The following is a 15,601-nucleotide window of genomic DNA, read 5'->3' as shown; positions in this document are numbered from 1 at the left end:
AGGCTAGTAGTTTGGGATGGTCCTCGGGACAGTAGGCTAGTAGTTTGGGATGGTCCTCAGGACAGTGATGGGCTAGTAGTTTGGGATGGTCCTCAGGACAGTAGGCTAGTAGTTTGGGATGGTCCTCGGGACAGTAGGCTAGTAGTTTGGGATGGTCCTCGGGACAGTAGGCTAGTAGTAGTTTGGGATGGTCCTCAGGACAGTGATGGGCTAGTAGTTTGGGATGGTCCTCAGGACAGTAGGCTAGTAGTTTGGGATGGTCCTCGGGACAGTGATGGGCTAGTAGTTTGGGATGGTCCTCAGGACAGTAGGCAAGTAGTTTGGGATGGTCCTCAGGACAGTGATGGGCTAGTAGTTTGGGATGGTCCTCGGGACAGTGATGGGCAGTTTGGGATGGTCCTCGGGACAGTGGGATAAGCATATAAATAAGTAATAAGCTAGTAGTTTGGGATGGTCCTCAGGACAGTGATGGGCTAGTAGTTTGGGATGGTCCTCAGGACAGTAGGCAAGTAGTTTGGGATGGTCCTCAGGACAGTGATGGGCTAGTAGTTTGGGATGGTCCTCGGGACAGTGATGGGCAGTTTGGGATGGTCCTCGGGACAGTGGGATAAGCATATAAATAAGTAATAAGCTAGTAGTTTGGGATGGTCCTCAGGACAGTAGGCTAGTAGTTTGGGATGGTCCTCAGGACAGTAGGCTAGTAGTTTGGGATGGTCCTCGGGACAGTGGGATAAGCATATAAATAAGTAATAAGCTAGTAGTTTGGGATGGTCCTCGGGACAGTGGGCTAGTAGTTTGGGATGGTCCTCGGGACAGTGGGCTAGTAGTTTGGGATGGTCCTCGGGACAGTGGGCTAGTATGCAGGGTAGTCCTCTCTCTGAGACATGCAGAAGTCGGGCTGCAGGCTCTCGATGGTGCAGTCGGAGGTGCCCATGGTGCAGAGACTGCAGTCGCAGCTGAGGGCCACCGGGTAGGTGATGTGCGGGTCCACCCCGGGGGGGCAGTCCGGCAGGCGCACCGTCTCGTAGTGGACGTCCCGGTACGTGCACACGTGTTGGTAGACAGTGGAGAACGGGCTCTTGTATACAGGCTCCTACAAACAAGATGATACACTGCTTTATAGTAGGCTACTTCACCACTGGAAATATTGATGCTTGTACACAGCTGTTCAAAAGTTTTTGATCGGTAAGATTTCTTATGTTTTTAGGTAACACTTTATTTTACAGTGTCATTGTTACATATGTTACATGTAGTTACTATAGTAATAACTATAAATTAGGCATAATTACATGCAACTAACCCTAAACCAAATCCAAACCCTAATCCTAACCCTAGAGTAAGTACATGTAGTTCATTAATATTCATCAGTACTTAGGCTAAATGTATAATTACACTGTAACAATGACACCTTAAAATAAAGTGTTACCTGTTTTTAAAAGAAGTCTCTTTTGCTCACCAAGGCTGCATTTATTAGATTAAAAATGCAACAAACTAAAAAACAGTAATATTGTGAAATATTAGTACAATTTAAATCTGTTTTCTATGTGAATATATAGTAAAGTGTAATTTATTCCTGTGGTCAAAGCTGAATGTTCAGCATCATTACTCCAGTCTTCAGTGTCACATGATCCTTCAGAAATCAGTATAACATGATGATTTAAGCTCAAGAAACATTTCTCATTATTATCAGTGTTGAAAACAGTTATTTACATTTTTATTTCAGGATTATTTGATGAATAGAAAGTTTAAAAGAACAGCATTTATCTGAAATAGAAACCTTTGTAACATTAATCACCACCGTTCAACAGTTTGGGGTCAGTAAGAATTTTTATTTAATTTTTTGGGGGGAAAGAAATAAAATAAATTAATGCTTTTAGTCATCAAGGATGAATTAAATTGATCAAAAGTGACATGTTACAAAATATTCCATTTCAAATAAATTCTGTTCTTTTTAACTTTCTATTCATCAAAGAATATCTTGAAAAATAAATTGTACTCAAACTGTTTTCAAGATTTATAATAATAATGAATGTTTTTTGAGCATCAAATCATCATATTAGAGTGATTTCTGAAGGATCATGTGACACTGAAGACTGCAGTAATGATGCTGAAAATTCAGCTTTGATCACAGGAATAAATTACATTTTAACATATCCACATAGAAAACAGTTATTTTAAATTGTAATAATATTTCACAATATTACTTAGTTTTAAGTTTTAGTATTCGTTTTTTTTTTGTTTTTGTTTATTTGTTTTTTTTATCAAATAATGCAGCCTTGGTGAGCAGAAGAGACTTCATTTTAAAAACATATTACCGATCATAAACTTTAGAACGGCAGTGTATATAAATATGAATGCAAATGAATGATGCTAAAAATGGTTCCCATGCACATCAAGCAGGACTAAGCACCTTTGTTAGGCAGTGTCCGCTGCAGATGCTGGTCTGAAACACCAGGCATTTCGGACAGCCCTCTTTTTCCACAGAGACCGTCTCATTGATTGGCTCACATGGTGGAAGAAAAGAGCTTTGAGCAACGACTAGCAGAACAACTAAATAGAATAAGAGAAGGAGGATGTTGTTTCGAACGACTACCATCCTGTGGAAGGAAAGGAAGGAAAGCAATTTCATTGAAGCGCCTTTGAAACATTCACAATATTAAAAATGTATTCGACTTACTTGACAGGAGTGTGTGTGTGTTGCTCAGCAGGCTGTTAGAAGAGACTCTGTGTGTTCAGAGCATCTGGCCAGATTTATACAGGACACTGAAACCAAGTGACCGACAATTAAAGTAAAATCTGACCTTAAATTAATCACACTGATCTCAAGTGGATTATGTGTTTCCACAACTATTTAACTGTGTCAGGTCAGAACAAAGATAAAGAACACCTGCTGTGCATTCAGTGTCTCTCTGGACAGTTTCATATCTCATCTAACATCATTTCCGTGGAGCTAAATTCGATTCCATGGCCTCTCTGTGAAACACAGGTCCAGGGTCAGGAAATGATCAAGGTCCACTTGAGATCAGATTTCACTGTGAGTTAGTGTTCGCAAGGCAGAAAACACTCAAACACAACTCTTTCATGAAGAATCTTTGGAACCTTTTTCATTCTAAAAGGTTCTGTATTGGAAAAAGATACTTTAGATTTTGTTCTTCACACCAAACAAATAATTGAATTGAATGGTCTATTCAGTTTGATCCGAAATCGATTCATGTGGATATATATATATATATATATGTGGATATATATAATTTTTCTCTAAGAAAAAAAAATCCCTCTCAAATAATGCTGTAAATAGGGCACCCTGTCAGCTGGTACATTATTATAATATTAAAGTTAAAATTCATATACAGTTGAAACCAGATATTTGCATACACTTCAGAAAAAAACACAAAAACTTTTATTTCTTTACTGTCATACATTAAATCAGAGTAAACTTTTTCTGTTTTAGATCAATAAATATTAACATATTTTTTGCATTTGTTAAATGTCAGAATCGAGCGAGGGAGAATTTTTTATTTTTTATTTTTTTTTTATCACTTTCATCAAAGTCAGAAGTATACATACACTTCCTTAGTATTTGGTAGAATTGCCCCGAAACTGTTTCACTTGGGCCAAACGTTTTGGGTATCCTTCCACAAGCTTTCTACAATAGTTTGCTGGAATTTTGGCCCCCTCCTCTTGACAGAACTGGTGTAACTGGGTCAGGTTTGTAGGCCTTCTTGCTCGCACTCGCCTTTTCAGTGCCGCCCACAAATTTTCTATGGGATTGAGATCAGGGCTTTGTGATGGCCACTCCAATACCTTGACTTTGTTGTCCTTAAGCCACTTTGTAACTAATTTGGAGGTATGCTTGGGGTCATTGTCCATTTGGAATACCCATTTGCGCCCAAGCTTTAACTTCCTGGCTGATGTCTTCAGATGTTGCTTCAATATATCCACAAAATTTTCTTTTCTCATGATGCCATCTATTTTGTGAAGTGCACCAGTCCCTTCTGCAGCAAAGCAGCCCCACAACATTATACTACCACCCTCATACTTCACAGTTGGGATGGCCAAACAGTTCAATTTTTGTTTCGTCAGACCACAGGACATGTCTCCAGAAATGAAGATTTTTGTCCCCATGTGCAGTTGCAAACTGTAGTCTGGCTTTTTTATGGTGGTTTTGAAGTAATGGCTTTCTTCTCCCAGAGTAACCTTTTAGCTCATGGTGGTACAGGACTCGTTTTACTGTGGATAATGACACTGTCTTACCAGTTTCAGCTAGCATCGTCACAAGGTATTTTGCTGTTGTCCTGGGATTGATTCGCACATTTCACACCAAAAAACATTCCTCTCTGGGACTCAGAATCCGTCTCCTTCCTGAGCGGTATGATGGTTGTACATTCCCATGTTTTTTATACTTGCGTATTATTGTCTGAACAGATGAACGTGGGACCTTCAGGCATCTGGAAATTGCACCTACCCAGCCAACATTTGTATGTGGGGCCCATATGGGTATGAAATGGGCTGAAAAATGGGCCCCATGTAGGATGTCCTTGGGTTCCATAATGGCCCCATGTTAATTGCCCAGATGGATTTCATGTAGGATTGCACTTGGTACTAGGTGGGACCCAAGTGGGCAAAATGCACAAGACCCATCTCTGTCCCAGCTTTAACCCAGTAGACATTTGTATGTGGGGCCCATGTGGGTTTGAAATGGGCTGAAAAATGGGCTCTGTATGGGATTGTCCGCGGGTTCCATAATGGTCCCATGTTAATTGCCCATATAGATTTCATGTAGGATTGCACTTGGTACTAGGTGGGGCCCAAGTGGGCAAAATGCACAAGACCCATCTCAGTCCCAGCTTAACCCCGCCGACATTTGTATATGGGGCCCATGTGGGTTTGAAATGGGCTGAAAAATGGGCTCTGTATGGGATTGTCCGCGGGTTCCATAATGGCCCCATACCAACTGCCCACATGGATTTCATATAGGATGGCACTTGGTACTAGGTGGGACCCAAGTGGGCAAAATGCACAAGACCCATCTCTGTCCCAGCTTTAAGGATGAGCCACACTTGTGGAGGTCCACAATTCTTTTCCTGATGTCTTGGTTGATTTCTCTTGATTTTCCCATGATGTCAAAGAAAGAGGCTCTGTGTTTGAGGTGTGCCTTTATATGCATCCACAGGTGTGCCACCAATTAACTCAAATGGAATCAATTAACCTATCAGAAGCTTCTTAAGCTCAGAATGGAATCATCTGGAGTTTTCTTTTTGTTTAAAGACACAATAAACTTAGTGTATGTATACTTCTGACTTTGATGAAAGTGATTAAAAAAATATATAAAAATTCTCCCTCGCTCGATTCTGACATTTAACAAATGCAAAAAATATGTTAATATTTATTGATCTAAAACAGAAAAAGTTTACTCTGATTTAATGTATGACAGTAAAGAAATAAAGGTTTTTGTGTTTTTTTCTGAAGTGTAGCCTATGTAAATTTCTGGTTTCAACTGTATTTGTATATTTGCATATAATGATTTTTTTTATAATAATAACTTTTAATGAGACAAAAAATTTATCAATATTTAATATAGTGCATATTTTTTAGCAAAACGAGTTAATTTTTCTAGCTAACTATCAAGTGGTCACTGAATGGCATGTGATAAATGTAACATTACATGACATTGTTTACAAGCTGTTTTATTGACATCTTTTTGTGGTTGAAATGCTGATTGCGCGATTACATAAGCTACATTTCGGTAAGTTGTACTGTATTCTTCAACCTCTCATTGTTCATTCATGTTTATTTTGTGCTATAACTAGTATTAAAGAGGAAGAGATGATCGGTTCACGTGCTACAGCGATCTCTCACGATGGCGCGCATTCATTCAGTCAATTTCATAATAAAATGCACAGACTTTGTTCCTTTGCTCTGCAATGTATTTTTTACTGCGTGAGAACAGTGAACATGAACGTGATAGTTGGCTACTGTAGAGTATAGTAACTTTTAAAGGATCAGGGAAAGATATGACTCCAAACTATAAATTCGTATAGATGGGTTTCCGTTTCGCGAATTACCCATTATCCTCTGCGGCGCGCCGCCATGTTGTGTGTCAAAGCTGTCAGTAAGCCACTGTGCTGCATTAATAGAAAGCCAGTTAATATAAAGTATTTTTGACTCTTTTGTGTTGAGATAACGATGACAAATTCCTCCAAACCTGGCGACAAGGTGAAGGTTATTTATAGGGACACATTAGACGATGTTGGCAAGTCAAGATATGATGAGAAATTGAGTTATATCGATGGAAAGGATCCTTACACAATGTCGAAAGAGGACATGTAGGCTAATCCTGCAGCGTACCCGATATTCAGGAAATGGACATTGCCAAGTATCTCATCCACACCGTTAGTGCGTACACTTTTGACGAATTAAGAGGAAGAAAGTCTCTGGAAGCATACAATTATTTTGTTAGAATGTGCGAGTTAAAATTTTATATGGTCGCATTTGTGCGAGTGCATGGTCATGTACTACTCAGTTAAATTCACGCATGAATTCTCCTGCATTGAACTTGTTTTAGCGCCCGCCAAAGTGAATTTTTGTCCCGCCAAAGTCTTATTTGATCGGTGAGTAATGTAGATGAACTGGGCGCATGTTTAACTGAAAGAACGAGCAGAGAGAGAGAGAGAGAGAGAGAGACGGTCGCGCGCGTGCACTCTCTCTCTCTCTTCGGAGCCAGGCGAAAGTGTAAACAAAACTTCACCGTCTCCAAACTAAGCGCTGTCTTGCTCTCTCTCCCTCGTGGAAATGTTAGTCTGGAGCCCTGCATTGGCGGTTCACATCGCTGTAGCCAGGCGGCTGATATCTGCACAGCCTTTATTATACGGTAGCCTACATTTAGACTCAGTGTCAAGACAACACCATCTGGGTAAAAAAACAACAACACAACGCTCCGAACTAATTTAGTGTGTAGGAGAGAGATGGAGAGCAGAGGCACGGAGCGATGTGCTTCAGGTTTAGCCTTTGCCTCTGGCTCGACCAGCTGATGTGGCCACAGAGAAAGTGATGAAGGTGGACAATCGTCAGAGTGTGCTTCTGCCCAGCCATCACCTCTCAAGGGCTGTGTCGATAGTAGCCGCCTGGGTACAGCGATTTGACAGCCGATGAGAGCTAACGTTAGCGCATTTAGCTAGCCCATCTTGGAAATGATTAGATAAAGTGTCACATCTCCAGAGCACAAAACCTCTAAATGTTCACAAGAGCAGCACTGAACATTAACTCCAGCCAAACGGAGAATAATCGTATGATTTTCATGTTCAGAATAATGCCGATTCAGGATATTATCATGCTCCGTAACACAAACGCTTGACCCACTTGACACACAAGATGGCGCCGTAAGGAGTTGCGGGAGAAATGTGACGTCATCGTAAATCTATCTATAGTCTAAAATAAACTCTTGTTATGTATTGTTTTGTACCACATGGCATTTAAAGGGGATGAAGCATCTCATTTAGTCTACACAGGATCAAAAACTAAAACTAAAACTTATCAGAAACTTATCTATAGCGAATCTATAGTTAGTTTTCTCTGTTGTGCATATTTATTTCAATATATAAACACTGGAAATATAATCTTTATTTTATTTTACACTAGTAGTAACCTATTTTACTTTTTGCCCATTACTGTAAACACCGGAACCAACGATCGCCAGCTAAAGTGTTCCGTCAGGAAGGATTTTTCAGCGCACCGCAAAAGTATTGGGTTAACATTTCATAACCAGAGAATCCGTAGACGGGCTCTGTCATAACGCAGATGAACTTGGTTGAATGATTGTGTTGAAAATTCATCTCGAACATGACCGAGGAGGGCGGTAAGAGCCAAGTGGGTGTCATTTTATTCAAGAATGTTAGTCAGATATTACGCTGGTGTTTATAAGACACGGTCATATTTACCCTGGACACAATTAACCTTGCACAAATTAACCATGGTTTTATTATAGTAAAAGTGTAGTAACTATGTTTTTTTTGGCGGATTGATTAGCTACCATTTTTATAACAATACCATTTGTTTTACTACAAATACCATGGTTAAACTATGGTTAGTGTAGCAAAACCGTGGTTAATTTGTGGTTACACTACAATAACCATGTTTTATTTCTTTTATCTGTACTAAAACCATGGTCAGGGTCTGGATGCAGGGCACTGAGCCTTATGCCTTTGAGCCTACACTGTTATGGTGACATTCACCTTGATTTCTAGCAACAACATAAAAGTACCATGGTATTGCTATCTGATACTATAACATGGTATTTTCACTGTACTTTATTGTAATGGTCTAGAGATACTCATATAAACATGCTATTTAGTGTAAGTTTTGAGTCTGTCATTAATATTTATTCACTGAACCCAGAGGAGATTTAAATCAGTGTAGTGAATGAGTGGCAAAGATACACACTGTATTTTTGTAATCAGTGGCATTTTATACAAATAAATGAATAGGCTAGAGTGGTCAACCATTAATTGGACCCTAAGATTATAACACACACACACACACACACACACACAGGGCCTGAAGGTGCTGGGGATCCTTGACATCCAGAATACGCCGTGTGCTCGGGAATCTCTTCTACACGGAGCCGGGGCGTCACTAGTGGCAGGACTGCTGCACTTTCTGGCAACAAGTAAGAGCATGATTCTGTTGATCTTCAGTATTAATAATGTTTCTGTTTTATGTCTTTAATGTAAGGCTCAACTTGTCGTTCACAGGTCGAGTAAAGAGGTCGTTTGACGTGGGTGTCGCAGGATTCATGCTTACGAGTCTGGGCTCGTGGTGCGTGTCTCAAAAACAGGCATTGGAACTATAATTAGGTTCTTAATACTGTAAAATTACAGGTTTTTTTACTTTACAGTAAGAAGCATATATTTTAATCAACATATTATCAAACAAGTAAAATCCCAAAAAAGTTTTTTTTTTTTTAGTCCATTACAGAAATGTGAATATGAAAATGTGCATTAGAATGGGGGAAATTATAATGAATTGTCTTGTAAAATGTAGAAAAAAAAAATGCTATATAATCAGGAGGTATAGGTATCATGAGGTTCAGCTGTTTATCTCATGTTTATCTCATTATTTCACAGGTTCTACTGCAGATATAATAATGCCAAGCTGCGTGTTCAGCAGAGAATCATTCAGGACGGCATGAAGAATAAAGTCATTTATGAAGGCACAAATTTGGATCCCACACGGAAAAAGACAGAAGATTAGTAGATGTTCCTTGCCTGATGCCTTTAATGTGAATGCCACTTTATTTATTGCATAATCAAATATGTGAAATGTTTGTAATAAAAATGTTTTAAAGTTAAACAAATGCTTATTTTTATTTTAAGAATATGTTGTAGGCAGAATGTCTCTTAAACGCATAGAAGCAAAGTCAAAGATCTATTTGTTAATTTGCAACAACAAGAAGTACTCTTTGGTAATGAAACTATTTTCCCCGAGCTCTGATGTGAAGTACAAATACAGAATAAAAGGAGAACACACTGAATAATAGCCATATCCTTTTCCTGGTGATCATCGGGTGTTTTAACAGCTGCAGTTCCGCGGTGAAACACACGATGGCGCTGTACCACACGGTCATTGGTGAGGTGAGGTAACACATGAGGTGTTATTAAAGCAGGTTCCAGCCAAAAAGAGACTGATTTTGGTTTGTTGAACCTACGACAGAAAGCATGACTTTTAAAATGAACGCTGTTTAAGGAGTAACAGGTATAATCCACAGCAATGCAACATACTTTTCTACTTTCTGTGTTATTATGTCTATATTTAGTCTAGTTATGATCATGTGTGTCATTAAGAAACACTGGTTTGAGGCTGATGAAGGGGTAATTGAGTCTTACTAAAGGGGCTGCAGATGCGACATGAGATTAAAAAACATATTGGAAACTGCATTATGAAAAAATATACAACAATCACATTTTTGAAGCAAGAATTTGTTAGGTAGAAATGACAATATTGTGTTCAAAATGAAGAGACATACTCTTTGGCAACCAAATAAACTTGAGGGCATCTGACATTATTCCTCACTGAAAGTTACCTTGATACCAACTGGTTAAAAGTAAATGTAAAAAAAAAAAAAAAAATGGCGTAGGCTATAGAAAAGTTAAATTAGTGGAAAAAAATAAAATAAATCTCAATCAAGTGTGACTGAAGTAAGATAATCCAGATCATTTGTAAGGGGCCAGTCTGCTTTCTGGTTCTTAGTAGGTGCGTTTTCTTTCGAGTGTGTATTCATACACTAAACACAGACATGGTTCTCTTCACAGTTTACTTCTCTTCATGCTGGAGGAAGATCACTTGAACCCTACAGGTCTTTGTTACAGTGATATTCCTGAGGCAGTTCGTTTAGCCCTTTTAAAGTACAAACGTCGATTTTTTAAAAAAATTTATAAAGAATTAAAGATGGAAGTTCCCATTGACTCGCATTTGCATGATGCTTGGTCTCGTCTTCCTTGGATATTTTTAACAGTTTAAAGTCACCTTTGCACAGTAACCAGTGGCTACTTGCATTATGGCTACTTTTTGTACGCTGAATATAGTGTAAATAGTGTGTCTAATGTGCTATAGACATTTCTAATATGTGGTATATTAAGATCTATATCTGTTGATTCTCGAGAGCTTCGGTGAGAAAGAAAGCATGTTGAGTGTTATAGCGATTTCATTAAAACTGGAGTTGGATCACATTTACCTTATATGACCACAACACAACAACTTAAAGAAGGTGGAATTTGACATGGTTAACAATATAAAGACGTGTGCTTTTTAACCATGTAACAATGTGATAGAAAGATGGAGTTTCCCCCTCTTGTTCAGAGTAGACACACTCAAATATAGAGATATAGAGATACTCAAAATCCTCAGTTCAATGATTCAGTTTCTCAAACCAATTTGCATGGTAATGCAATTTAATTTTATTTCAATTTGCTTGCAGAATCACATAATGTGGTGAAAGAGCTGATATTAACTAGAGAAAAATATATTATTGTTTTTATGTGTCACTGCTGATAACATCTCCATTATTGAACATTTCTTACCAATGAAATAATGATGAGGTAAAAATATTTTACAAAAAAGAGAACTATTGAGATACAAGAAGTTCCCATCTTTAAAAATGTTGCAAAACTATTAAAACCATTTAACACATCGCAGACAAAAAAAGACTAGGGCCTATACCCTATACTTTATTATATACAAGATTACAACACTACTAATAAAGTTTGGAGAAACAAAATCAAATCCTTTGGTATTCCATTCCGATTAATAAATATTCTGTAGTTCCATAGATCATAAATATTCAAAAACAAAGCTGGCACTACTTCCTTACAAAAACTGCTGTGGTGGTACCATGGTAAAGGTATGGTAAAGGCTATTACCACATTCATGTTATTTACATAGGATTCCAAAGAAAACAGTGATACTCCCATACCATGTTGTTAGTGTTAATGCATTATTTGGATCGATATGCTTTACATTGGAGGTGAAATATGAGCTTTGAAGGATCACTCTTGATCACTGCAGTTTTCTGTGTCTAATTCCTCAATCTCCAGTTCAGAGTGTGAGCCGGAAGTGCTGGCGGCGCGCGCGATCTTCGTCAGGGTTTTCTCGTATGGAGCCGGTAGGTAAACCATCAGGAAAACCCCGTCATTCCCGTCCTCAGTGCGGTCTCCTTCCTCCAAAGTGGACAGAAACTCAGCGGTGCCGTCCAGTGTTATTACTGTGGTCGTGGTCTCTTTGTCCCTGGAACATCTTTTGTAAACGAAAAAGACAAATCCCAAGAGGAAGAGCAACGAGCCCGTTGTTATGGCAACATAGAGCGTCACCTCCGCTTTCTCCTCGACCTTGCTTGAAGTCAGTTCGTTCCAGTAACCCTGGCAACACATGACAACAGACACGTAAGACATCACACCATCATCATCATCATCATCATCACAGGATCATATTCTGAGGCCTCCTGGAAAACTGCAGTGTTTATTACTAATTCTTTTCCTATGTAGATTTTATATTCATAAATGTAAGTTTTCAAATTGTAAACCTATTTTTTGGGGGATATTCATACACAAGATAAAACATTACTTGATTACGATTTCATCCTCTCTTGACCCAAAATCACTCAGATTTTTGTTATTCTTAATAAATATTGTTGTGTTCTAATTTTGTTGTTTCACACTGTAAACAATTAACATCATTGAAAAAACATGTATTTTTGGTGGCCAAAACCCAGAATTGAGTTTTAGCGCTTCCAGTTCCATCTCCCAAAAATCAGTGTTTTTTTTTTTACATTTTACTCTACATAAAATACATCAGTAAATCCAAAGGCGGTTGTTAACAAGAGTCTAAATGAGACTACAGAGGTTGTCGAGAATATTAATAGAATATCCTTGACAAATTGCTTTTGTTTCTCTCTTGTGATAAAGGTGTTTGCTAAATTTGGAAATGTAGGTGCGTTCACGCCATGTCGTAATTACGTTGACATTCCAACTTGTAAAAAGCGTTCACGTCCTCATTGAGCTTCTAATAACAACTTGTAAACTGGGAATTTTCTGAGAGCTCCAACTTCACCCGACGGCTGCAGATTCATTTAGGCGTTGATAGTGTTGGCATTGAAGCACATATGAGTCTGAAGACGTGAATAGCTCAGACAAGAACGTCACGTGTCGTCGTCCCGAAATTACGGTAATGACGACATGAGCACAGCATGTAAATGTAAAATGAAGTGTGGTAATCATATACACTCACCTAAAGGATTATTAGGAACACCATACTAATACTGTGTTTGACCCCCTTTCGCCTTCAGAACTGCCTTAATTCTACGTGGCATTGATTCAACAAGGTGCTGAAAGCATTCTTTAGAAATGTTGGCCCATATTGATAGGATAGCATCTTGCAGTTGATGGAGATTTGTGGGATGCACATCCAGGGCACGAAGCTCCCGTTCCACCACATCCCAAAGATGCTCTATTGGGTTGAGATCTGGTGACTGTGGGGGCCATTTTAGTACAGTGAACTCATTGTCATGTTCAAGAAACCAATTTGAAATGATTCGAGCTTTGTGACATGGTGCATTATCCTGCTGGAAGTAGCCATCAGAGGATGGGTACATGGTGGTCATAAAGGGATGGACATGGTCAGAAACAATGCTCAGGTAGGCCGTGGCATTTAAACGATGCCCAATTGGCACTAAGGGGCCTAAAGTGTGCCAAGAAAACATCCCCCACACCATTACACCACCACCACCACCAGCCTGCACAGTGGTAACAAGGCATGATGGATCCATGTTCTCATTCTGTTTACGCCAAATTCTGACTCTACCATCTGAATGTCTCAACAGAAATCGAGACTCATCAGACCAGGCAACATTTTTCCAGTCTTCAACTGTCCAATTTTGGTGAGCTTGTGCAAATTGTAGCCTCTTTTTCCTATTTGTAGTGGAGATGAGTGGTACCCGGTGGGGTCTTCTGCTGTTGTAGCCCATCCGCCTCAAGGTTGTGCGTGTTGTGGCTTCACAAATGCTTTGCTGCATACCTCGGTTGTAACGAGTGGTTATTTCAGTCAAAGTTGCTCTTCTATCAGCTTGAATCAGTCAGCCCATTCTCCTCTGACCTCTAGCATCAACAAGGCATTTTTGCCCACAGGACTGCCGCATACTAGATGTTTTTCCCTTTTCACACCATTCTTTGTAAACCCTAGAAATGGTTGTGCGTGAAAATCCCAGTAACTGAGCAGATTGTGAAATACTCAGACCGGCCCGTCTGGCACCAACAACCATGCCACGCTCAAAATTGCTTAAATCACCTTTCTTTCCCATTCTGACATTCAGTTTGGAGTTCAGGAGATTGTCTTGACCAGGACCACACCCCTAAATGCATTGAAGCAACTGCCATGTGATTGGTTGATTAGATAATTGCATTAATGAGAAATTGAACAGGTGTTTTCCTAATAATCCTTTAGGTGAGTGTAAATGGATTAATTGACTCTAGTCGGTCCAGTTGCTTTGCATTACCACCCAGTTGTGCATTATTTTTATGTAATTCAGTAGCTCATCATCAATTATTTCTTATATAACGTATTCCTGCTTGTGTGATATTGCTCAGATATTATATTATACATACTATATTATTATTAAACAATATTAGTTCAAACATTCCATCAGATATGATTGAGCCAGAAGCAATCGACAACCGATTGCCGCATTCCTGGGTCAACATATTTTGTTGATTCAGGAACAACATTCCTGTCCGAAAATGTAATCCCAACTATATCCCTACCCCTAAACCTAACCCTACCCATAAGTTATTCCTAAAATCAGAGGGAAACAGTAGATGAAGAACACTGATGTAGATGCACCTAACCCTGGTTGTAAGCCTAAACTTGACAAAAACTGTAACCTTGTCCTTCAAATCTGATTGGTTGATTGTTGTTTCAGGATCAACAAAGATGTTGAAACATGTTGCACTTGGTGAAATCATGTTCTGCCTGAGACTTACACCGTATCACTGCTTATCTGTGTATGCGAGTGATGGTATCAGACGAGGACAGATTACGATATGAGATATGATAACTTCTGGATGAAAGCAGTCATATAGAGATGCGATAAGCTTCTCCTGGAGGATTGAGTGCACTTATGGTTGATTTACCTCATCTGCTTAGTCTCTAATCAATCAACCAACCAACTTTTATTTATATAGCACTAAAAAAGCAACAGTAATTGGCCATTGTGCTGTACAACAGGATAAATATCTTAAAAAAAACAAAAAAACAAGACCCGCAAAACAAATGATAAAAGGAGTCAAAAACCACATCAAAAACACTAATCAGAAAAATTCAACATTTAAAATCAAGGACAGTTGTAAGCCTGTGAAAAGAGGTTTTTAACTTAGCAAAGGAAAGAGTTTTACCTTGAGACGGTCCTCAGTTGATGGCGGAGCGGATGCGCCTGCGACCCAGTCGTACGAGCCCCGTCCCGCCGGGCCGAACTGAATCCAGCTGCTGTCCAGGAGCACACGCATGTTTGCTCTGTGAGTGCTGATAGTGCACAGCTGCACCATCTATAGCATTAATGGCTTATACCCCGTCTAGAAGCAGCTCGACTCTCAGGGATCAAGAGTTGGTGCCGGAGCATCCAATCATTCTTAACACAACTGGCCTACATACATCACACAGCTGTGAGGGCAGCCGGGTCCAATCCCATGGCTTCGGGAATAGACCTAACTTGCACTACTTATTTTCTCCAACGACTGACTTTCTTTAGCAAAAAAATTGGAATGTGAAACACATATGATCATATACTTAGTCTTAGGCATGTTAATATCCCCACCCCAAAAATGGTTTTAAGTCAGTTATTCATATCTTTTGCTGTAGTGTGTCAGTAGGAAATATCAGTTTACATTTCCAAACATTCTTTTTGCCATTAATTGTAATAATCCAGTGAGATTTGTGTATGCACAAGGAGTTTGACGGTATGATCTGATCTCACCATCATCGAGTCCGTCTGTGATTACATGAAGAAACAGAAGAAACTGAGACAGACTAAATCCAGAAGAACTGCGGGAACGTCTCCGAG

General features: G+C 39.2%; 3 protein-coding genes across 3 annotated transcripts; 1 reads left to right on the top strand and 2 right to left on the bottom strand.

The window, feature by feature from the left end:
- Window positions 1-781: 781 nt before the first annotated feature.
- Window positions 782-2,596, bottom strand: lhb (luteinizing hormone subunit beta; the record flags this gene model as incomplete). The annotated part of the gene is made up of 2 exons (XM_079855819.1): window positions 782-1,093; window positions 2,411-2,596. 2 exons carry the CDS (start codon window positions 2,594-2,596, stop codon window positions 854-856), a joined length of 426 nt encoding a protein of 141 aa, XP_079711945.1. The 3' UTR covers window positions 782-853.
- Window positions 2,597-7,656: 5,060 nt separating this feature from the next.
- Window positions 7,657-9,352, top strand: cox20 (cytochrome c oxidase assembly factor COX20). Its single transcript, XM_079855839.1, has 5 exons — window positions 7,657-7,762; window positions 7,794-7,866; window positions 8,551-8,665; window positions 8,751-8,814; window positions 9,123-9,352. The coding sequence occupies exons 2-5, from the start codon at window positions 7,840-7,842 to the stop codon at window positions 9,247-9,249; spliced, it is 333 nt and encodes a 110-aa protein (XP_079711965.1). The 5' UTR covers window positions 7,657-7,762; window positions 7,794-7,839; the 3' UTR covers window positions 9,250-9,352.
- A 1,579-nt stretch (window positions 9,353-10,931) lies between these two features.
- On the bottom strand, window positions 10,932-15,133 carry LOC307149406 (uncharacterized protein). The gene is made up of 2 exons (XM_079855706.1): window positions 14,937-15,133; window positions 10,932-11,909 (listed from the first exon to the last, which is right to left on the bottom strand). The coding sequence occupies exons 1-2, from the start codon at window positions 15,084-15,086 to the stop codon at window positions 11,541-11,543; spliced, it is 519 nt and encodes a 172-aa protein (XP_079711832.1). The 5' UTR covers window positions 15,087-15,133; the 3' UTR covers window positions 10,932-11,540.
- Window positions 15,134-15,601: the final 468 nt, after the last annotated feature.

Source organism: Squalius cephalus (assembly GCF_949319135.1).
Source record: "Squalius cephalus genome assembly, chromosome: 21".
Lineage (NCBI taxonomy): Eukaryota > Metazoa > Chordata > Actinopteri > Cypriniformes > Leuciscidae > Squalius > Squalius cephalus.
Note: the sequence above shows the minus strand (reverse complement) of the source record. Positions and strands in the feature narration are given on the sequence as shown.

Coding starts and splice junctions, on each gene's coding strand:
- LOC307149406 (XM_079855706.1), bottom strand. CDS start 15,086: ATGGTGCAGCTGTGCACTATCAGCACTCACAGAGCAAACATGCGTGTG. Junction 11,910..14,936: donor CAACTGAGGACCGTCTCAAG/GTAAAACTCTTT, acceptor ATGTGTTGCCAG/GGTTACTGGAACGAACTGAC.
- cox20 (XM_079855839.1), top strand. CDS start 7,840: ATGACCGAGGAGGGCGGTAAGAGCCAA. Junction 7,867..8,550: donor AGGAGGGCGGTAAGAGCCAA/GTGGGTGTCATT, acceptor ACACACACACAG/GGCCTGAAGGTGCTGGGGAT. Junction 8,666..8,750: donor GCTGCACTTTCTGGCAACAA/GTAAGAGCATGA, acceptor TGTCGTTCACAG/GTCGAGTAAAGAGGTCGTTT.